The sequence below is a fragment of the Moschus berezovskii genome, chromosome 24 (genome assembly GCF_049115385.1).
Source record: "Moschus berezovskii isolate FMDL1 chromosome 24, NW_MosBer_1.0, whole genome shotgun sequence".
NCBI lineage: Eukaryota > Metazoa > Chordata > Mammalia > Artiodactyla > Moschidae > Moschus > Moschus berezovskii.
In genome coordinates this window covers 50,913,569-50,930,783 of record NC_142483.1, presented here as the reverse complement: position 1 = coordinate 50,930,783, position 17,215 = coordinate 50,913,569, and the positions used below count along the sequence as shown (strand labels likewise).

At 46.7% G+C, this 17,215-nt stretch overlaps 1 protein-coding gene across 3 annotated transcripts in view; it reads left to right on the top strand.

Annotated features, from left to right (window-relative positions):
• The first annotated feature begins 504 nt into the window (after nucleotides 1-504).
• Nucleotides 505-17,215, top strand: part of TRANK1 (tetratricopeptide repeat and ankyrin repeat containing 1) — a 99,334-nt gene continuing 82,623 nt past the window's right edge. For 2 of the 3 annotated variants that reach the window (XM_088831787.1, XM_055414664.2), the window contains exon 1: nucleotides 505-688. In XM_088831787.1, the coding sequence (XP_088687913.1) occupies nucleotides 666-688 (23 nt within the window). In that variant the 5' untranslated portion in view covers nucleotides 505-665. The remainder of the gene's footprint in view (nucleotides 689-17,215) is intronic. The other variant, XM_088831786.1, reaches the window with a different exon arrangement.

Below are 17,215 nucleotides of genomic sequence, written 5' to 3'. Positions count from 1 at the left end.
TGAGCGTCAAGATGTCGGGGGCCTTGCTGGCTTCTTTCCACCCGAATGCCCAGCACCCCCAGAATGGAAGGTCGAGCACACAGTAGGTACTCTATGTCCAAGATAAGGCTCAACCGGGGAAAATAGGAAGTGGGAGCTGATGGGCACGAGACGCATCTACCTAGTTGCTTTGTTGGAGGGGACGAGAGGTCCGGGGCGGGGCTCAAGGCCATTGGCTGACCATTTCCTGTTTCCCCGACAATCGCGGCGGCCTAGCTAGGGTGAGAAGTCCCTGTGACCAAAACCTGTCGGAGGGGGTGTGTGCGCGCGCCTGGTCCCTCGAGGTGCACGGCTCGAAGCGCTCGTTTTTCCAAAGGTGGCCGAGAGTCACCCCATTGGAGCGCTCGCCCGCAAGATGGGAGACATCGAAACGCCTCTTTAAAACACACGGCGACAAACACCCCCTCCCACCCAGCGGCGACGTGCACGTGACAGTTTTCTGGCCCTAGCAACTACGTGGAAACTTGGAATAGGTCTGTGGCTGCACACAGCCGGGCGCCCGGGTCTCTGCGCCCCCGCCCCGCCCGTCGCGGCGCGGGGGGCCGAGCTGCCGCGAGCAGGGGATCCCGCCCGCCGAGGCTGCCCCCGGGGAAGCGGCTCCCGAGGCGGCAGCGGCGGCGCGGGCCATGTGGGACGCGCGGGTGACTAGGTGCGTAGAGGCGCAGGGCGCGCGGGGGGCGCCTCCGGCCTGCAGCAGCGCCTCTTCCCGGCGGGAGGGAGAGGCCGCCCCGGCGCAGGCGGTCCCTGCGCTCACCCAGGTGCAGACGCGGGCCTGTGGCGTGGGGGCCGCGCGGGGTGGGGGTGCGGGGCGGCTCCGGCCTTCCTGGCGCCTGGGGAAGGGGCGCGCGTAGCGCCCGGACCGCGGCGGCGCGCGGCCTGCCACGTCCTCACCCCGGCACCGAATCTGCGGCTCCGGGGCCCGCCTCCCGCCTCCCCCGGTAAACCCCCGGGCCGCGAATGTTAAAACCAGCGGAGGCGCCCGCGCGGCACGCCTCGCACTGGCAGGCGCCCGGGCGCGGGGCGGGATTTGCCGGGAACTTAGGGGAGTGCTGGCCGCTTCCTGGCTGCAGGAGGTTGGCGAATCCAGCAAATCCCGAACAGGCCTCTTCCCCAGCCAGCCCGATCGTGAGCTGGGCTTGCCTCAGGCCCACCGTCCTCGGCCAGAAGAGTCGGGAGGAGGGGATAGCACTAAGGGCCTGGGGTTCAGAGGCGGAGTCCCAGAAACCCAGGCTTCTGCCTCCAAGCGTTTGCAAACGCGGGCTTGGAGCCTGGAGCCTGGAGCCTGGAGCCTGGGAGGGGCATCCGCCCCCTCGCCGCACGCCTACAGGGAGCCCGGAGCATTAGCCATCTAGCTGAAACTGCCTTTCTGCAGCCCGACTCCCGGCTAGGGGAGTTTCTAGGAGGCTGCAAGCTTTGGTTCGTACTAGGAAAAATTTATCGGGAGATGAACAATTTGCAAACATTTTTTTAAGAGGAGCGAGAAGGGGGTGAGCTCTGAGGTTTCTAGTCCCCAGACCAGTTTTGACCTAATCAGTCCTTACGTGGGAAGAAAGCAGGGAGCCCAGGGCCTTCAGCACCCAGGTTCTGCCCCTGCCTGGCGCTGAGCTTCCCAAGTGCCAGGCACCTTTCTGAGGCAGGACTGTTACCCGGGTGGCTTGGTCTTTTGTTGATTATCCTGATTTGTGCCTTATAGGAAGTACTACCCTGGAGGAGAGTCAGAAGTTTGTTTCAGTTGTTTTGCAGTCATCTCTGTTTTGTACAATTGCAGGATGAATGCGTGAGCTCCGGACTTTGTATCCTCCACAGGAGATGGGAGGGGGGGATGGGTGTGGGGGGGCATCTGTCCCCAGGGTCGGATCCCACTGCTTCCAGCTTATGAGCTTCTGTCTTTTCCTGACCAAAATCCACAATGGAGACCCGCATCAGGCACATACATATATCAGTATAAAACTGCAAGAAGAGTGCCATGAGTGCTAAGTCGATTTACTCATGTGGGACTCTCTGTGAACCTATGGACTGTAGCCTGCCAGGGTCCTCTGACCATAGGATTTTCCAGGCAAGAGTACTGGCTGGAGTGGGTTACTATGCCCTTCTCCAGGTCATTTTCCCCACTCAGGGATCCAACGGAGTCTCTTATTTTCTTTACCACTAGTGCCATCTGGGAAGCCCCCAAGAGGAGCCTCACAGGATATTTACACTCTACTGAGTGAGGACAGTGATATTTTCTATTCTATTCCATATTCTGTATTTTTTTTAAAAGCCAGTCATAATCCGTTAACTTGGTTTGATCACTGACTAATCAGTCCGCGGTGGCAAGTGCAAGCTTTCTTTGGGGCACCCCCAGAGAGGTGGAGGAGAGTATCCATATTTCCCTGGGAACTTAACTCTGGAAGGGATGAATTGGTTTAGGAGACATGAAGGGAGCTGAGATTCAAACTTGAGTAAGGAGAGTACTAGAGGTTGTGGCTGCAAAGGCAGGCTGAAGGATGCTTCTGCTCCTCTCCTTCCATCTGTCTGACCCCACCAGGCTGCCTGCCTGCCAGGAGCCTAGTGAATGGGTGGGGCCTCCTGTGAGTGCTGGGGAGGTAGCAGAGTAATGGCTTCTTGCCATTATGTCTTTTTTTTTTGTTGAGTAAGCAGGAAGGAGAATGCTGAAAGGCTGCCAGGAGCTCTGGATTCATACATTCCAAAGGGGACTCTTTTAAGTCTCTGCACAGAATTTCACAGTGGGGTCAGCAGCAGGGCAGTGAACATTTTATAGATGAAGAAGCTTGAGGCTCATCACCTGGTAGTCATTACAGCTAATTAGTAGTAGATCTGGCAGTTAGACACCCGCTCTCTCAGGGACCAAAAAGAGACTTTATGGAATTCTTAAGAGTCTCTTTGTTGATCGGTTCTTCTTTCCTGCATTTGCTACCAAAGGCCCATTGCTATGCTATGTACCCTCTTAGTATTTTATTTTTGCTTCTTGGGATGAAGATTCTGTTAGAGAGCAAAGTAGAGCATGCAAGCCTCTCTCTCGGTGGGAAAGGAAAGTGGCCCTGAGGATGTTCTTAAAAACTGAAGTGGGGTTGGGTTGTGGGCCTCTGGTCATTGTCATGGGTGTGGTATTGCTTTCATTGGCCTCCAGGAACAATTTCATTGCCTTGACAGAGAAGTGGAGCTGACCGATTGGCGCCCTGCCTCTGGGTTTCCAGTCACTGACACAGCTGACCATGTCTCATGACTTTTGTAACAAGTTTCCTTGAAGTGTAGCCTGAGTTTCTTAAGGCCCAGAAATCTTTGTTTTGACAAATCTTTATAAGAAGGAAGAACTAGGGGGAAATGGACAGTCTTTTTAGCAAAGATGACTCTTTATGTTATCACTGAGATCTATGGTGGGACAGTGGCAAGGGTGGAAAGAACATTTGGTTTTAAACTTTATTTTTTAAATTTTTGGCTTCACCGTGCCACTTGCAGGGTCTTAGTTCCCTGACCAGGGAATGAACCTGCACCCTTAGCAGTGAAAGCATAGAGAGTCCTAACCACTGGACCACTGGGGAACTACACACTGCTGTATTTAAAATGGATAACCAACAAGGACCTACCGTATAGCACAAGGAACTCTGCTCAGTGTTATGTGGCAGACTGGATGGGAGGGGAGTTTGGGGAGAATGGATGTGTATGGCTGAGTCCCTTTTCTGTTTCCCTGAAACTATTACAACACTGTTCACTGGCTATACCTCAATACAAAATTTAAAAAAGGAAAAATAAGAAACTTTAAAAAAAGGTATTGAAGCAGGTAAACAGACTCTATCTTTCGAACCCCAAAATGTCACAGTGCCCAAGCCAAGATCAGTATTTTTCCTTTGGTCACTAAGGTTGTCCATTTTGCCTGATCAGACATTTTTCTTTGTGTCAGATTTCCTAAGTAAGCATTGCTTTGTTTCCTTGATTTTGTAGGAAATCTGAACGTGTGCCTGAGCCTTACCTGGAACCCCCTGACCCACTTTACCTGAATCAACTCCATCTTTTGCCTGGGCAGTGAACATTAGCATCAGTGCCCACCTGCACCCCCATAGCACATTTGTCTTAGCTTCTTTGAGCCTGGTGAGCTGGTAGGACCTCCAGTGTGTTTGGCAGACACAAGCCGAGTCTGCATTTAGCTATTTCTGTTTGAAGTGCTGATGACATCTAGATTGAGATGTTTTTATCTTGTAAGTGCTGAGTCCTCCTGTCAATGAAAAGAGAGATGGCTAACCTGAGAAAACAGTGATGACCTTTTGAAGGTGCAGGGGTAGAAAAGCGTTCCCTTCTTTCCTTTTATATTCTTTGGCTGGTTCTAATAATTACATTGACACAAGGGATTAACGGGAGAAAAGCAAATTTAATTTCCTGCATATGGGTGCGCCATAAAAATGTGAGACTCAAAGAAGTCTAACTGATACAGGAAGATTTTATGCCTTTTAGGCAAAGGAACAAGGAGCATTGACAAAGGGCCTTGGGCTTGGGCTAATAAATTGGTGAAGAAATAACAAAGTTTGTTTACATAGCTCTCTCGCCCTAAATTCCCTATCTCTGCTGATAAGGATGCCTCCTACCCTTCTGGTACAGAGAGGGTGCCTTTCCCGTGGGAAATTTATTTTTTGCTTTCAGAGGGTGAAGGAGGGTCAGAGTGTCCTTTTTACACCAGCTGTTTCTCAAATACCTTTGATACAAAATAATAATCACGATGCCAGAGTGGCACATTATAGGGTAGCATATTCAGAGGAAACCAGGCCATTTGGGGGGAAGCTGCACAACAGAAAATACAGAGAATTACTGCACTCTACTGAGTAGTTTGATTTACTGTGAAAAATACTTGGATCACAAGAGTCAGTTGGGATGAGCTTCGTGTCCAGCTGCGGTCCCCAGGGTTCTCGCCTATGGTCACCCTTGGATCACCTCATCCATTGTCCGTCAGGGTCCACTCTACCTCGAGGCTCAAAAATTGGTAACTTCGAAGGCTCACTGGCGTCTGGAATCGAACTCACTGTCCAGGTACTAAGGGACTCCGTAATATGGACTCAGATTTTGTCTCTAATACACGCTTTGTTCTCCCGTCAGCGTCTTACCTGGTCTCGCCTCTTCTTGCTTTTTCACTTTCCAAGGCAGTTGTACTCCTCATATACCGGAGGGCCAGTATACCTCATATACTGGCCGATGGAGGATTTAAGCACGGGAGACCTAGGCACTGCTAACGGGGGCAGAACAGAGTCAGTGCTAGGCAGCCCAGGGAGAAAGGGTGAGTGGACATGCAGACTAGCCTTCCAGAAGGGTTCCCAGCTCCTGAGTCCTCCGTCCCTGGACAAAGTCTGGGAGGTAAGCTTTGTGCTATGCCCAGATGGATGGAGGGCACTTCCAGCAGGCTGGATTGAGGGACGCTGGAGAAGAGAGGGTCATTCCAGGTAAAGGGGGCAGCTTGTTATGAAGAATAATGATGAGCACCATTTCCTTATACACAAACACGCCATGAGGATGTGTTTAGAGGTTCTAGTAGGTGAGCGTACCTCTGGTACACCCCACCTGGAATGGTCCTCTTGGACTGGGCATGTGCGGGAGACCACAAGGAAGGAGGTGGGCAAATGTCTTTTAACAACTCCCAGATAAAGAAGTTTTAGAGATCTAGTTAACACACAGCATAATGATTATAGCCAACAACATTGTATTATAAACTGCGAAGTTGCCAAGAGACTAGATCTTAATTGTTCCCATCACATAAAAGAAATTATACTTGTGTTTCATCATAGAGATATTAGCTAATGCTCTGGTGGCAAGCATATTGAAACAGATAAATATAAAATCAACACCTTGGGGACTTCCCTGGTGATCCAGTGGTTGGGACTCTGGCTTCGAACACAGGGGATATGGGTTTGATCCTTGGTTGGGGAGGTAAGATTCCCACATGCAGCGAGGCTAGGCCAAAAGAGTAAAAAAAACTTAAAAAAAAAATCAACACTCTGCCCACCTTAAACTTACAGAAGGTTATACATCAATTGTATCCAAACAATATTGTTTTATTAAAAAAGGAAAAAAGAAAAATGGTGAGCAAAAAGTCTTGTATGCTAAACCAATATAATATGCTACCTTTATGCTACTAATATGGGCTTCGCTGGTGGCTCAGTGAGTAAAGAATGTACCTGCAGTGCTGGAGATGGAGGAGACTCGAGTTCCATCCCCGTGTTGGAAAGATCCCTTGGAGGAGGGCACGGTAACCCACTCCAGTATTCTTGCCTGGGGAATCCCAAGGACAGAGGAACCTGGCGAGCTACAGTCCGTAGGGTCGCAAAGAGTTGAACATGACTGAAGTGACTTAGCCCTCATGCATGCTACCAATAGTTGACTTTGTGCCTGGCTCTATGTTAAATGCATTTCATGTATTATTTATTCCTCAGAGAAATACTGTAAGCAGTCCCCATTTTGGGCTTCCCTGGTGGCTCAGAGGTTAAAGCTTCTGCCTCCAATGCGGGAGACCCGGGTTTGATCCCTGGGTCGGGAAGATCCCCTGGAGAAGGAAACGGTAACCCACTCCAGTATTCTTGCCTGGAGAATCCCATGGATGGAGAAGCCTGGTAGGCTACAGTCCACGGGGTCGCATAGAGTCGGACACGACTGAGCGACAGAACAGAACAGAACAGAACAGTCCCCATTTTACAGTCTCTCTGCCCCCGAATGTGAGCTTCATGAGGGCAGCAGAGATTTGGGTCAGTCTTGATGCACATGTCCTGGCAATTAGCAGAGGGCCTGGCACACAGAAGGTGCTCAATACTTGCTGACTGGCTGAGAAAAGAGGAAGTCCAGTCATACAGGTGACTCTGCCCCTAGCGTTAAGGAAACTGAAGGTGAGGGTTAGGGAATTGGCTGCCTGACCCCAGGCCTGGAATAGGCCCAGTGGGACTGGATCCCAGGTTTGTGGACTTTATCTTTTGTGAGGAGGAGTCACGCTTGTCTTCCCTGTGGGGCTGGCCCCAGCCTCGTGACTGCAAAGGTGTGTGACAGGGAAGGGGCCAGATGAATTTGGGATCATGTGGTTACAACAGGGAGAAGGCTGGAAAGGAAAGTTGAAGGATGTGTGTGTGTTTAAACAGCTTTGTATTTTATTTAGAAGGCTGGGAAAGCGGATGGCTGTCTTTTCAGCCTGGCCAAAGTTCACATTTTTTTCAAGACCAAGTGCAAAGCCCTGTGTTTCAGGAAACTGTCAGCTGGCGCTAGAACTTTGGAGGGACTCAGATCTCCCCAGCATTGCTAAGGTACCGTACTCCCTTTGAGGAGGTGCCTTTCAGGGACCCTGTCTGAGGGGGACTCTTATTTAGGGGAACTCCTGGGCACCTCTGGACCCTTCCCAGGCCCCAGTGGATGGTATTTCAGGCTCTCCACTGGGTTTGTCTTGCCTTTCAGACATGGGGAAGCAAATTGCTGTGGTTTTAGGGGTGGGAGGAGGAACAGAGGCCGTTAATCTGCATCTAAAATGTTATAGGGTCTTCTCAGGTGGCTCAGCGGTAAAGAACCCACCTACCACTCAGGAGACATGGTTTTGATCCTTGGGTCGGGAAATTCCACAGACAGAGTATTGTAGCGGGCTATAGTCCAGGGGATTGCAAAAATTGGACATGACTTAGCAAATGAAGAGCAGCAGCAGCAAAATATTACAGAGAGGCTTGGGAAGGGGTGTGGAGCTGAGCCTGCTTGGGCTGCTATTATTAGTTCTGTGCTAAGTGAGAAAGCATCTTTGTTCTAGGGCTGTCATGGGGTGAAGATGGGGCTGTGCCCTCCTTGGGGCTGCTTCCACTTCACAACCATCTCTAGCTCCCAGGTGCTCTGAGGGAGAGTGGGAAGCCCAAATACAGGGACTGTGGCAGTAGTTGGGCTGCCTGGATTTAGCACAGATACTGAGTCAAGACTTCTGAGCAGCCTGTGCGTGCCCCTGTGGAATGTCCTTATTTGTCTTCAGGCAGAGTCTGGAATGCCAACTTTTCAGGGTCACTGTTTTGGGGGTTTGATTTTCATTTTCAAGGCCACCCTTTCTGTTTTCCCCAGCCCCCCGACCCTTTCTTCACTTCCCCTCTCGGGCTGTTGTGAACACAGATTTTGGTATCAGACTTAGGTTCGTGCCTTGTTCAGAGAAGTCCCTTTTCTTTGCTTAAACTCGTTTCCAGACCTATAAAGCTGGGATCATAATTATACCTCCCTCACTGGCACTGTTAGGAACAATTTGATGGTTAAATGTCTAAGAAGGGCTTAGCACAGGGCCTGGCAGGTAGTGAGTGAGTGCTTGGTGAATTTTACCTGTTTTCATGCAGCTACCCAGGACTGCTCTCATTCAGATGTGCAGTGCAAACAGGCCAGTCTGTGGCACACACAGGAGAAATTGTGCCCACCCCTGGCCACCACTGGTTGGGGGGGTCTCCTTATGGCCTTTCTCTTTGGGGGTCAAGTGGTCAAGACTCCACTTCTGAGCCAGGAGTTGAGATGTATCCTTCTCAGCAATATTTCTTGAGCATCTTCCAGGGCCCTGGTGGTTTTAGAGACTTGGAACATTTGCCTTTCAGGGTCCAAATCACCTGCACAGTATCCAAGACTAAAATGTGCCCGGAAGCCCTTAGCTTGTCCTTCCTTGAGAATGAACTTCTTTAATCTGAGTTTACATTCTTGTCTTTTTTTTTTTTTCGAGTTAAAAGACTCCATCTCTTGTGAAATTATGCGGACAGCAGATGGTACACATTTATTTATTTTTTAAGATGGTACACTTAAAAAAAAATTCTGATCTGGCAAATCAAGGAGTTGGGAACCTTATTTAGGCTCCCCTTGATTTCTTTCCTGTGTATGCAAATATTACTGTTTGTCAGCTTAAAAAAAAAATCTAGGATTCACTGATTTATAGGATTATTCTTTGCTGTTAGCATTTTTCAATCTCTGGCACTGTCATATCACAGGTGACACGTGGCCCTGTTTGCTGGCTTTTGGATTTTCAACAGGTGCTTATAAATTTGGGTAAACATCTTTCTTCTTGGTTTTCCCCAAATAACCAACAGCTTTGGCAATATGATCTTGGTTGTTTTTGATTTGTTCTTTGTGTGGTTGGCTTTTTTTAAAATTTGTGTCCGAAGGCACTACCATTGTAAAATTTAGTTTGTGCCTTAAGAGCTCAGTCTACAGGGGAAAGCAGAAAAACAGTGTCTAGCATGGAGCTTTTGAGACCAAGCACAGGGCCTGAAATACTGAGACTAGGGGGGAAATATATTTAATATGTTGAAAACTGGTTAGGTCCTAACTCAGGGCCCTAAGCGGTTTTAAAAGCTCCACACACAGGGCCTGGGCAGAAATGTTCGCAGCAGTAACGTTGACTTTAGCTGGGGTGAGCACGGCAGGTGACAGGTTTGCTGGGGTTCAGAGTGTCGGTGGGGGAGGAGGACCACAGGTCTGAAAGTCCTTTGCAACTTTTATGGAAATTGTGCTTGAGGGGAGGTGGGGGTGGGGCCTCAAGACCCTGGAGAGCTTTTGTAACCTGTGTGATCTGATGGATCCAGGGACGTCTCGCTGATGGTGATAAACAAGTTGAGCAGGAGCTGGGTGACTCTGAAGTGTGCGTGTGTGTGCTCAGTCACTCGGTTGTGTTCAACTCTTTTGCGACCCCCGGGGGTGTAGCCCGCTAGGCTCCTCCGTCCATGGGATTTCCCAGGCAAGAATACTGGAGTGGGTTGCCATTTCCTTCTCCAGGGGATCTTTCTGACCCAGGGATTGAACCTCAGTCTCCTGCGTCTCCTGCATTGGCAAGTGGATTCTTTACCACTGTTCCACCTGGGAAGCCCCTTAGTCTGGGGCAGGGAGAGCTAATAACAAAGATGGGGAGGATGTGTCCAGAGGGTGTGTGTGAACCCAGCTTGGGGGCGGCTATTCTGGGGCCTGCATGCCTCTTAGGGGAGACAGAGCTGAGGGTGAGGTGGGGGAACAGGTGACTTGCGTTGGGCTGCTGTAGGGCACTTTGAATGTTCATGCTTGGATGCACAGGTTCATTCTGGCTCAAGTTTTTGTTACGCAACCTGGGAATGGCACACAGGACTCATCTGGGGTGTGGCCACCTAGAAAGAATGATGCAGAAAGGATTCTGAAGCCTCATCAGGCCCTGCAGGAAGGAATACTGTGATCAGAGGGTTGGGTGGGTGGGTGTGGGGAGGCAGAACCCCTGATAGGGATCTGTGAAGTTGTAGAGAGGGGTGAAATAGCAAGCCCTCTTACTTCCTTCATTTCTAGTCAATGAAAGAAAAATTGCCAAGGACTTGGGCACAAGGTGGAAGGTTCTGGAAGGCTGCAACTGTCTTTGGCAACCAGCAAGGAGCTTGTGGGCCTCAGAAGCAGGGAAATGTAGGGTTGTAGGGCCCCAGAAGGCCCTCCTTCTGCCCCTCCTTTCTCTGGGTAAAGGTACCATCATCTCTCACCAAGAGGATTTTCTTCTCAGCGTTGGGGTGGGGGGTAAGGCTGCCCACCTCTGGAGCTGCCTACCTGAGCGGGGAACTTTTCCCAAAGTTCCAGTCCAAAACCCCCCAGGAACAGGACTCTCGGGCCTGCAGGTCTGGTACCCAGAGCCCATGCGAGATCCTGGACCCCACTGCACGCATCTTGGCCTTCCATTCAAAGGAACAATTGCAGGAGAGAAGGATTTGGGTCCACTTTCATACTTGACAGCACTAACCCCTTCCACTCTTCATTCAAGGTCTTGAATCACAGATTTTTCTCAGCTGCTTAACTGACTGGTAATTTCAGAGAACCCCTGTGAAAACAGACAGATCTAGGGCTGTGGCCTTTTCCTCCCTTCCCTCAGAGCTAAGTTTTTTTAAAATTCTTATTGGTGTATAGTTGATGCTCAATATTGTTAGTTTTCGGTGTACAGCATAGTGAATCGGTTATATACATACATGTATCCACTCTTTTTTTTAGTCTTTTCCCATATCGGTCATTACAGTGTGTTGAGTAGAGTTCCCTGTGTCATACAGAAGGTCATTATTAGTTATCTGTTTTATGTGTGTGTGCGTGCTGTGTCACTTCAGTCGTGTCCAACTCTTTGTGGACCCTGTGGACTGTTGCCCGCCAGGCTCCTCCGTCCATGGTATTCTCCAGGCAAGAATACTGGAGTGGGTTGCCGTGCCTTCCTCCAAGGGATCTTCCCAACCCAGGGATCAAACCTAGGTCTCCTGCATCTCCTGCATTGCAGGAGGATTCTTTATCGATAAGCCACTGGGGAAGTCCCATTTTCTGTATAGTAGTCTGTATATGTTAATCCCAACCTCCCAATTTATCCCTCTCCTGCCTTACCTCCCTAGTAACCATAAGACTGTTTTCTACATCTGTAACTCTGTTTCTGTTTTGTAAATAAATTCATTTGTACCATTTTTTAAAATTCCACATGTAAGCGACACCATACAATATTTATGCTTCTATGTCTGACTTACTTCACTCTGTATAGCCTCAGGGCTGTGTTTTTTAACAAAATATTTTCTCTTTGCTGGGTAAACAAAGCAAAGGTTCTGTAAATGTTCCAAGGATCACACTGAAATAATGGAGATCACCATGGCCTGTACCACTGACCTGAACCTTCCTGGGTTTTGGGCAACAGTTCTAGTCCTGGCTTCCCTGCCCACCCACAGGTGCTGTGGACCAGGATGCTGGGTGGAGGCAGGAATCAGCCTGGATCTCACCCCTGGTACTCACCCCAGCGTGACCGTGGTCAGGCCCCCCAAATCTCTGAGCCTGGGGAGATTTGGCTCAGAGCATTTCCCTTGCTCTGAAAATTTGAGCCCAACCATCTCACCTTCTGAAATCCTTTCTATTTTAGTAATTCTGAGAACATATTCAGAGAGGTATTGTATTAGGTTCCTAGGTCTGCAGTAAGAAAGTGTATGACCCCAAACTGGGTGACTTAACAGAAAGCTACTCTCCCATGGTTCCAGGAGCATCCTCCCCACTTTTTCCAGATCTCCCCAGAGAGCTCCACTTATTCCTCTTAAGTGTTCCTCTAGTGTCTTCTCCTAATAGATCAAATCAAATATATACACGTACGCTAACCTGTCCTCAGACTCTCCAAGTTGTTCTCCAACTGGCTTTATTCACCTTTGTTGCATAGTTTGACATCTCTTCCTTTGGATCTGCCCTATTTATTCTTAACAATGAGAGTGTTCTATTCTGAGTGGTACATTCTTTATATAAATGTCTCCACTTGTTGGACTCTTGGATTTGTATCCTTTTTGCTTTGACAGACAATGAGGCAATTAATATCCTTATGTCCTTGAATGAAGTATGTCTGTAGAATGAATTCCGAGCAGCTGTGTGAAAAGCTTGTGTATTTCTGTAGAGAGAAGCTGTACCACGTAAATCTTGTCATCAGCTGTATGTGAGAGTGATTCTCCATCCATAATCTTGCTGCTTAGGGTGTTATTAAACTGCTTTCTGAGGTTTTTGATGTACAGAAGTTTTAAACTTTTAATGAATTAATGGCTTTCACTGTGTGGTTTCTGCTTTTAGTATCATTAGAATGGCCTTCTCAAATGTGAAGATTACTTACAATTTTTTATTGCATTAAAGCCTCTTCAAATTTATGTAATTTGAGAATCAAAAATGCAGAAAGGTTACAATGAAAAAGTGGGATTAGGTCTCCCTCCTCCACGCTGTACCCCAATAAAAGTAATTTTATTTCTCATGCATCCTTCCAGAATTTCTTTATTCATATATAAGAAAATGCAAATACATATATTCTTATTTAGCTCTCCCCTCTGTCTTTTAAAATTTTGCACAAAATGGAGTGTAAAGTATACACTATCCTGCATTTGCTTTGTGCAAATATATTTTGCAGATTATCCCAGATCAGTAAATACAAAGCATCTTCACCCTTTTTTTTTTCTTTCTTTTTAAAGAAAGTACATACTTCATTGTGGGGGCAGCTGCACCATAATTTATTAAACCAGTCCTCTGTTGATGGCCATTCAAGCTGGTCCCAGTCTTTTATTATTATAAACAGTTAGACAGTGAATAATGTCATACCATTTCCTGTGTGTACAATCAGTTTTCAACATTGATTCCAGGAGTGGAACTGCTGGGGCAAAGGCCCTGTGTGTGTGGCACTTGATTAGATCTGACCAAGTTTCCTCCTGGAGCAACTGAAGATAATCTGAAACCTGTAGCTGTATTTTCTCTTACGGCTTTTTTTTTTCTCGACGCTTTTTAAAAAATGAGAAATCTGCATCTAAGCAAAGGCACAGATTTTAAGGATCCTGTTCAGTGAGCTCTGATGAGTGTATATACCTGTGTGACCCCACCCCAATTACCGTAGAGAACATTCAAATCTCACAGAAAGTACTCTTATCCCCCTTTCCAGTCAGTAACCCTCCCTCTTTCCCTGGGTGACTGCTCTTCTGCTTTCTTAGACTTGCCAGTTCTAGAGCATCAGCCAAAGAGAATCCCACCGTCTGTAGTCTTCTGAGTCTGGCTTCTCTTGCTTAGCATAATGTTCTTGAGGTTCTTTACATTGCTGTGTATGCCAGCAGTTTCTTTTCACTGCCCTGGTGTCTTTTTGAAACTAGCATTTTTTTGTTTTCATTGACTTAGAAGGAATTTTGCTGTATGATGTGTATTCGTTTTCTTTAGCTGCCGTAACAAATGTCCACAAACTTAGTGGCTTAAAACCATGAGGACTGATCATCTCACAGTCTGTCAGTGAGAAGTCTGGTTCCCGTGGCAGGTTTCACGAGGCTGAAATCAAGATGTTGGCTGGCTAGGAGGGTCTGCCCAGAATCCTTTTTCTAAGCTCATTTGTGTTGTTGGCAAGATCCAGTTGCTTGCAGCTGTAGGACTGAGGTTCCTGTTACCCGACTGTCACCCAGGAGCCTGTCTCTCTTTCCAAGGCCACTTACATTCCTCCCTGTTGCCTCCCTTCCATTTTTGAGGCACGAAACGATGGGGTTAGTCTTTTTCAGGTTTCACATCTGCTTCTGCATCTCTTGCCGTCCGCTTCTCCAGCATTTTTCTGACTCTAGTCAGATAAGTTTTTCTGCTTTAGAGGGTTAATATAATTAGATTGGGCTCACCTAGATAAGGGCTTCTCTGGAGAAAGAAGTGACAACCCACTCCAGTGTTCTTGCCTGGAAAATCCCATGGACAGAGGAGCCTGGTGGGCTGTAGTCCATGGGGTCACAAAGAGTCGGACATGACTGAGTGACTGAACACACACAGGTGGTGCTCGTAGTAAGGGATCTGTTTGCTAATGTGTGAGATATTGAGACGCAGGTTTGATCCCTGCATGGGGAAGATCCCTTGGAGGAGGAAAAGACAACCCACTACAGTATTCTTGCCTGGGAAATCCCAATCCATGGAGTCCCCAAAGAGTCAAACACCACTGGGCGACTAAACAATGACAACAAAACAACCTGGATTACATCTGTTGTACAAAGGCCCTTTTGCCACATCATGTAATGCATTCACAGGTTCTGGTGGCTGGGGCGTGGGCATCTTTGGGGTGTGTGTATGTGTGTCCATTATTTGACCTACCAAATAGTATGAATTAGAAATTTACCTTCTAGGACTTCCCTGGCAGTCCAGTGGTTAAGACTCCTCACTGCCATTGCAGAGGGTGCAGGTTCGATTCCTGGTTGGGGAACTAAGATCCTGCATGCCAGGCATTGCGGCCAAAAAGAAAAATTAACATCCTTTCCAGATATTGTGCCAGTTTTACCAAAGATTCATTCTTTCCCTGTCTATTTGAAGAACTACCTTTTTCATACGAAATTCTTTTGTTTCATATGTTTACTTCTGAAAGTTTTGCTTTTTTCCACTGGTCTGCTTGTTTTCATGTTAATATCACACTTTTAAAACTTAGTTGAGTTTTATAAATACATTTTAAAATGTTAGAAAAGATTTCTCTTTATACTTCTTTTATTAAGAATATTTTGGCTAGTCTGTCCTGTTTATTCTGAGATGAACTTGAAAATTCTTGCATTAATTTCTTTAAATATCCTGTTTTATAATTTTTTTAGAAGGTACCTTAATTAATTTAGAGAGGATTTGATATTTTGTAATAGTGAATTTTCCCAAACAGAAACATGTTATGGGGAGAAAGGTGGATTGGGAGTTTGGGATTGACATGTACACACTGTTGTGTTTAAAATAGATAGCCAACAAGGACCTCCTGTATAGCACAGGGAACTCTGCTCGATATTCTGTAATAACCTAAATGGGAAAAGAATTTGAAAAGGAATAGATACATGTTTATGTATAAATGAATCACTCTGCTATATACCTGAAAGTAACATAACATTGTTAATTAACTCTGTGCTTAGTCGTGTCCGACTTTTTTCAGCCTCATGGACTGTAGCCCACCAGGCTCCTTTGTCCATGGGGATTCTCTGGGCAAGAACAGTGGAGCGGATTGCCATGCCCTATGCTTCAATATAAAATAAAACTAAAAAAGAAACATGTTGCGTATTAAAGTTTAAAATTCAAGATTATCTTTTGAGTAAAGTTTTGTTTGTTTTTTCCGCATTAGTCTTGCAATTTTACAAGTGCCAGTGGCTGTTTATAAAGAGATTAAAAAAAAATGCCCCCCGCCCAACCAGGGATTGAACCCTGGCCCTAGCAATAAACACACCAGATTCTAACCGCTGAACCGTCAGAGAATCCCCAAATAAAAGCTTCCATGAGAATTATATATAGATTGCATATTTGCTTAATTAAAATTTTTCTTATTACTCTGGTTTTTCTTTGAAAGTCTATGTCTCTTCTCTCAGGCTTGACAGATACAAGGTTTTTGTTTTTAACTGAAGCATAGTTGATTTTCAATGTGTTAATTTCTGCTATACAGCAAAGTGACTAAGTTATATATATGTGTGTATATATATATATATTCTTTTTCATATTCTTTTCCAGTATGGTTTATCACAGGATACTGAATACAATTCCCTGTGTTATACAGTAGGACCTTGTTATTTAGGGTTTTCTGTCCTGTGTTAATTTTTAGCCTATAAACATCAAATTGTAAAGCAGACCTTCCCAGGAGTCCCATTTCTGCTTTTCTCCTCACAGTGAAATGTTCCATCAAGAATTTAACAAAATGCATACTTTGAAGTACTGGTTAGTTGCAGGACAAGAGTGAGTCAATCTGAGATGAGTCCAGTCTTAATATGAGTGTCAGGGGAAATAGGACTTTCAATTGGCTGTATTGGCAACTCTGAACAGCAGGGATCAATTGTGGACTGAAACTACCCTGTCCCCCTCAGACAGAAACCAAGCTGCTTCGTAAAATCATGTCAGAACATTTTCTTCATGCTTGCTTTGCAAGGTCAGGAGCAGTCTTGTACACTTGTGTCTTGCTTTTGTGCGTCTTTGCTCTGTTTGTTAAGGGAGTGAGTAGGGTGGAAACTTAAGGTTCTGTATTTGTGGGGAAGTTACAGAGCCATGAGATCATTTTTTAGTTGTACTCCTATGGGCGCTGAACGGAGGTTGTATGGCAATCTGTGAGCCCATGTTCTATGTCAAGATATCATGCGGAAGTAATTACGTGAGAATTGAGCTCCTGATGGCAGGTACTTACTGCTCATCTCTGTATAGTAGATATTGGGTGGGAGAGAGAGACAGCACATTGCTCAGAGGCGGGAATAAGACAGTGCAGGGAGTGTGGAAATTGCACCCTTTCCCCCAAGGCAAGAAGGAGGAAGAGCAAAGAAAGCAAATCGTAGTCCTCAGAATGAGTTCTGCCTTTGGATTCTTATCCCGCGCTGTCTGTGCCCACCTTCCTGTGGGAGCAGGAAGGAGTTGCTTTTAAGAATTGCTGTCTCTGCCCTCCGTTTTTGCAGTTATTTCTACCCTCAGCTTTCCAGAGTTCATCTTGGATTGTTCACTACTTTGAGGGTGTTTTGAAAGGATTTCAATTAATAAAAACAAAACAAAACAAACCCCCCACCACCAAGAAACAAAAAAAATAAACAAATTTGCTGTTAAGTTGTTATGTTATACTCAGATAAGGGACAGAGGAAAAGCCTCTCTCTCTGCCCCTTTCAGCTGCCCGGAGCCCACCCTGTGTGCAGTCTGGCTCCTGTAAGTCAGTTCTAGAACTCTTCATGTGTAGACACACAATGCACCTATAATGGAGAAGAATTTTTTTTAAAAAAGAATATAG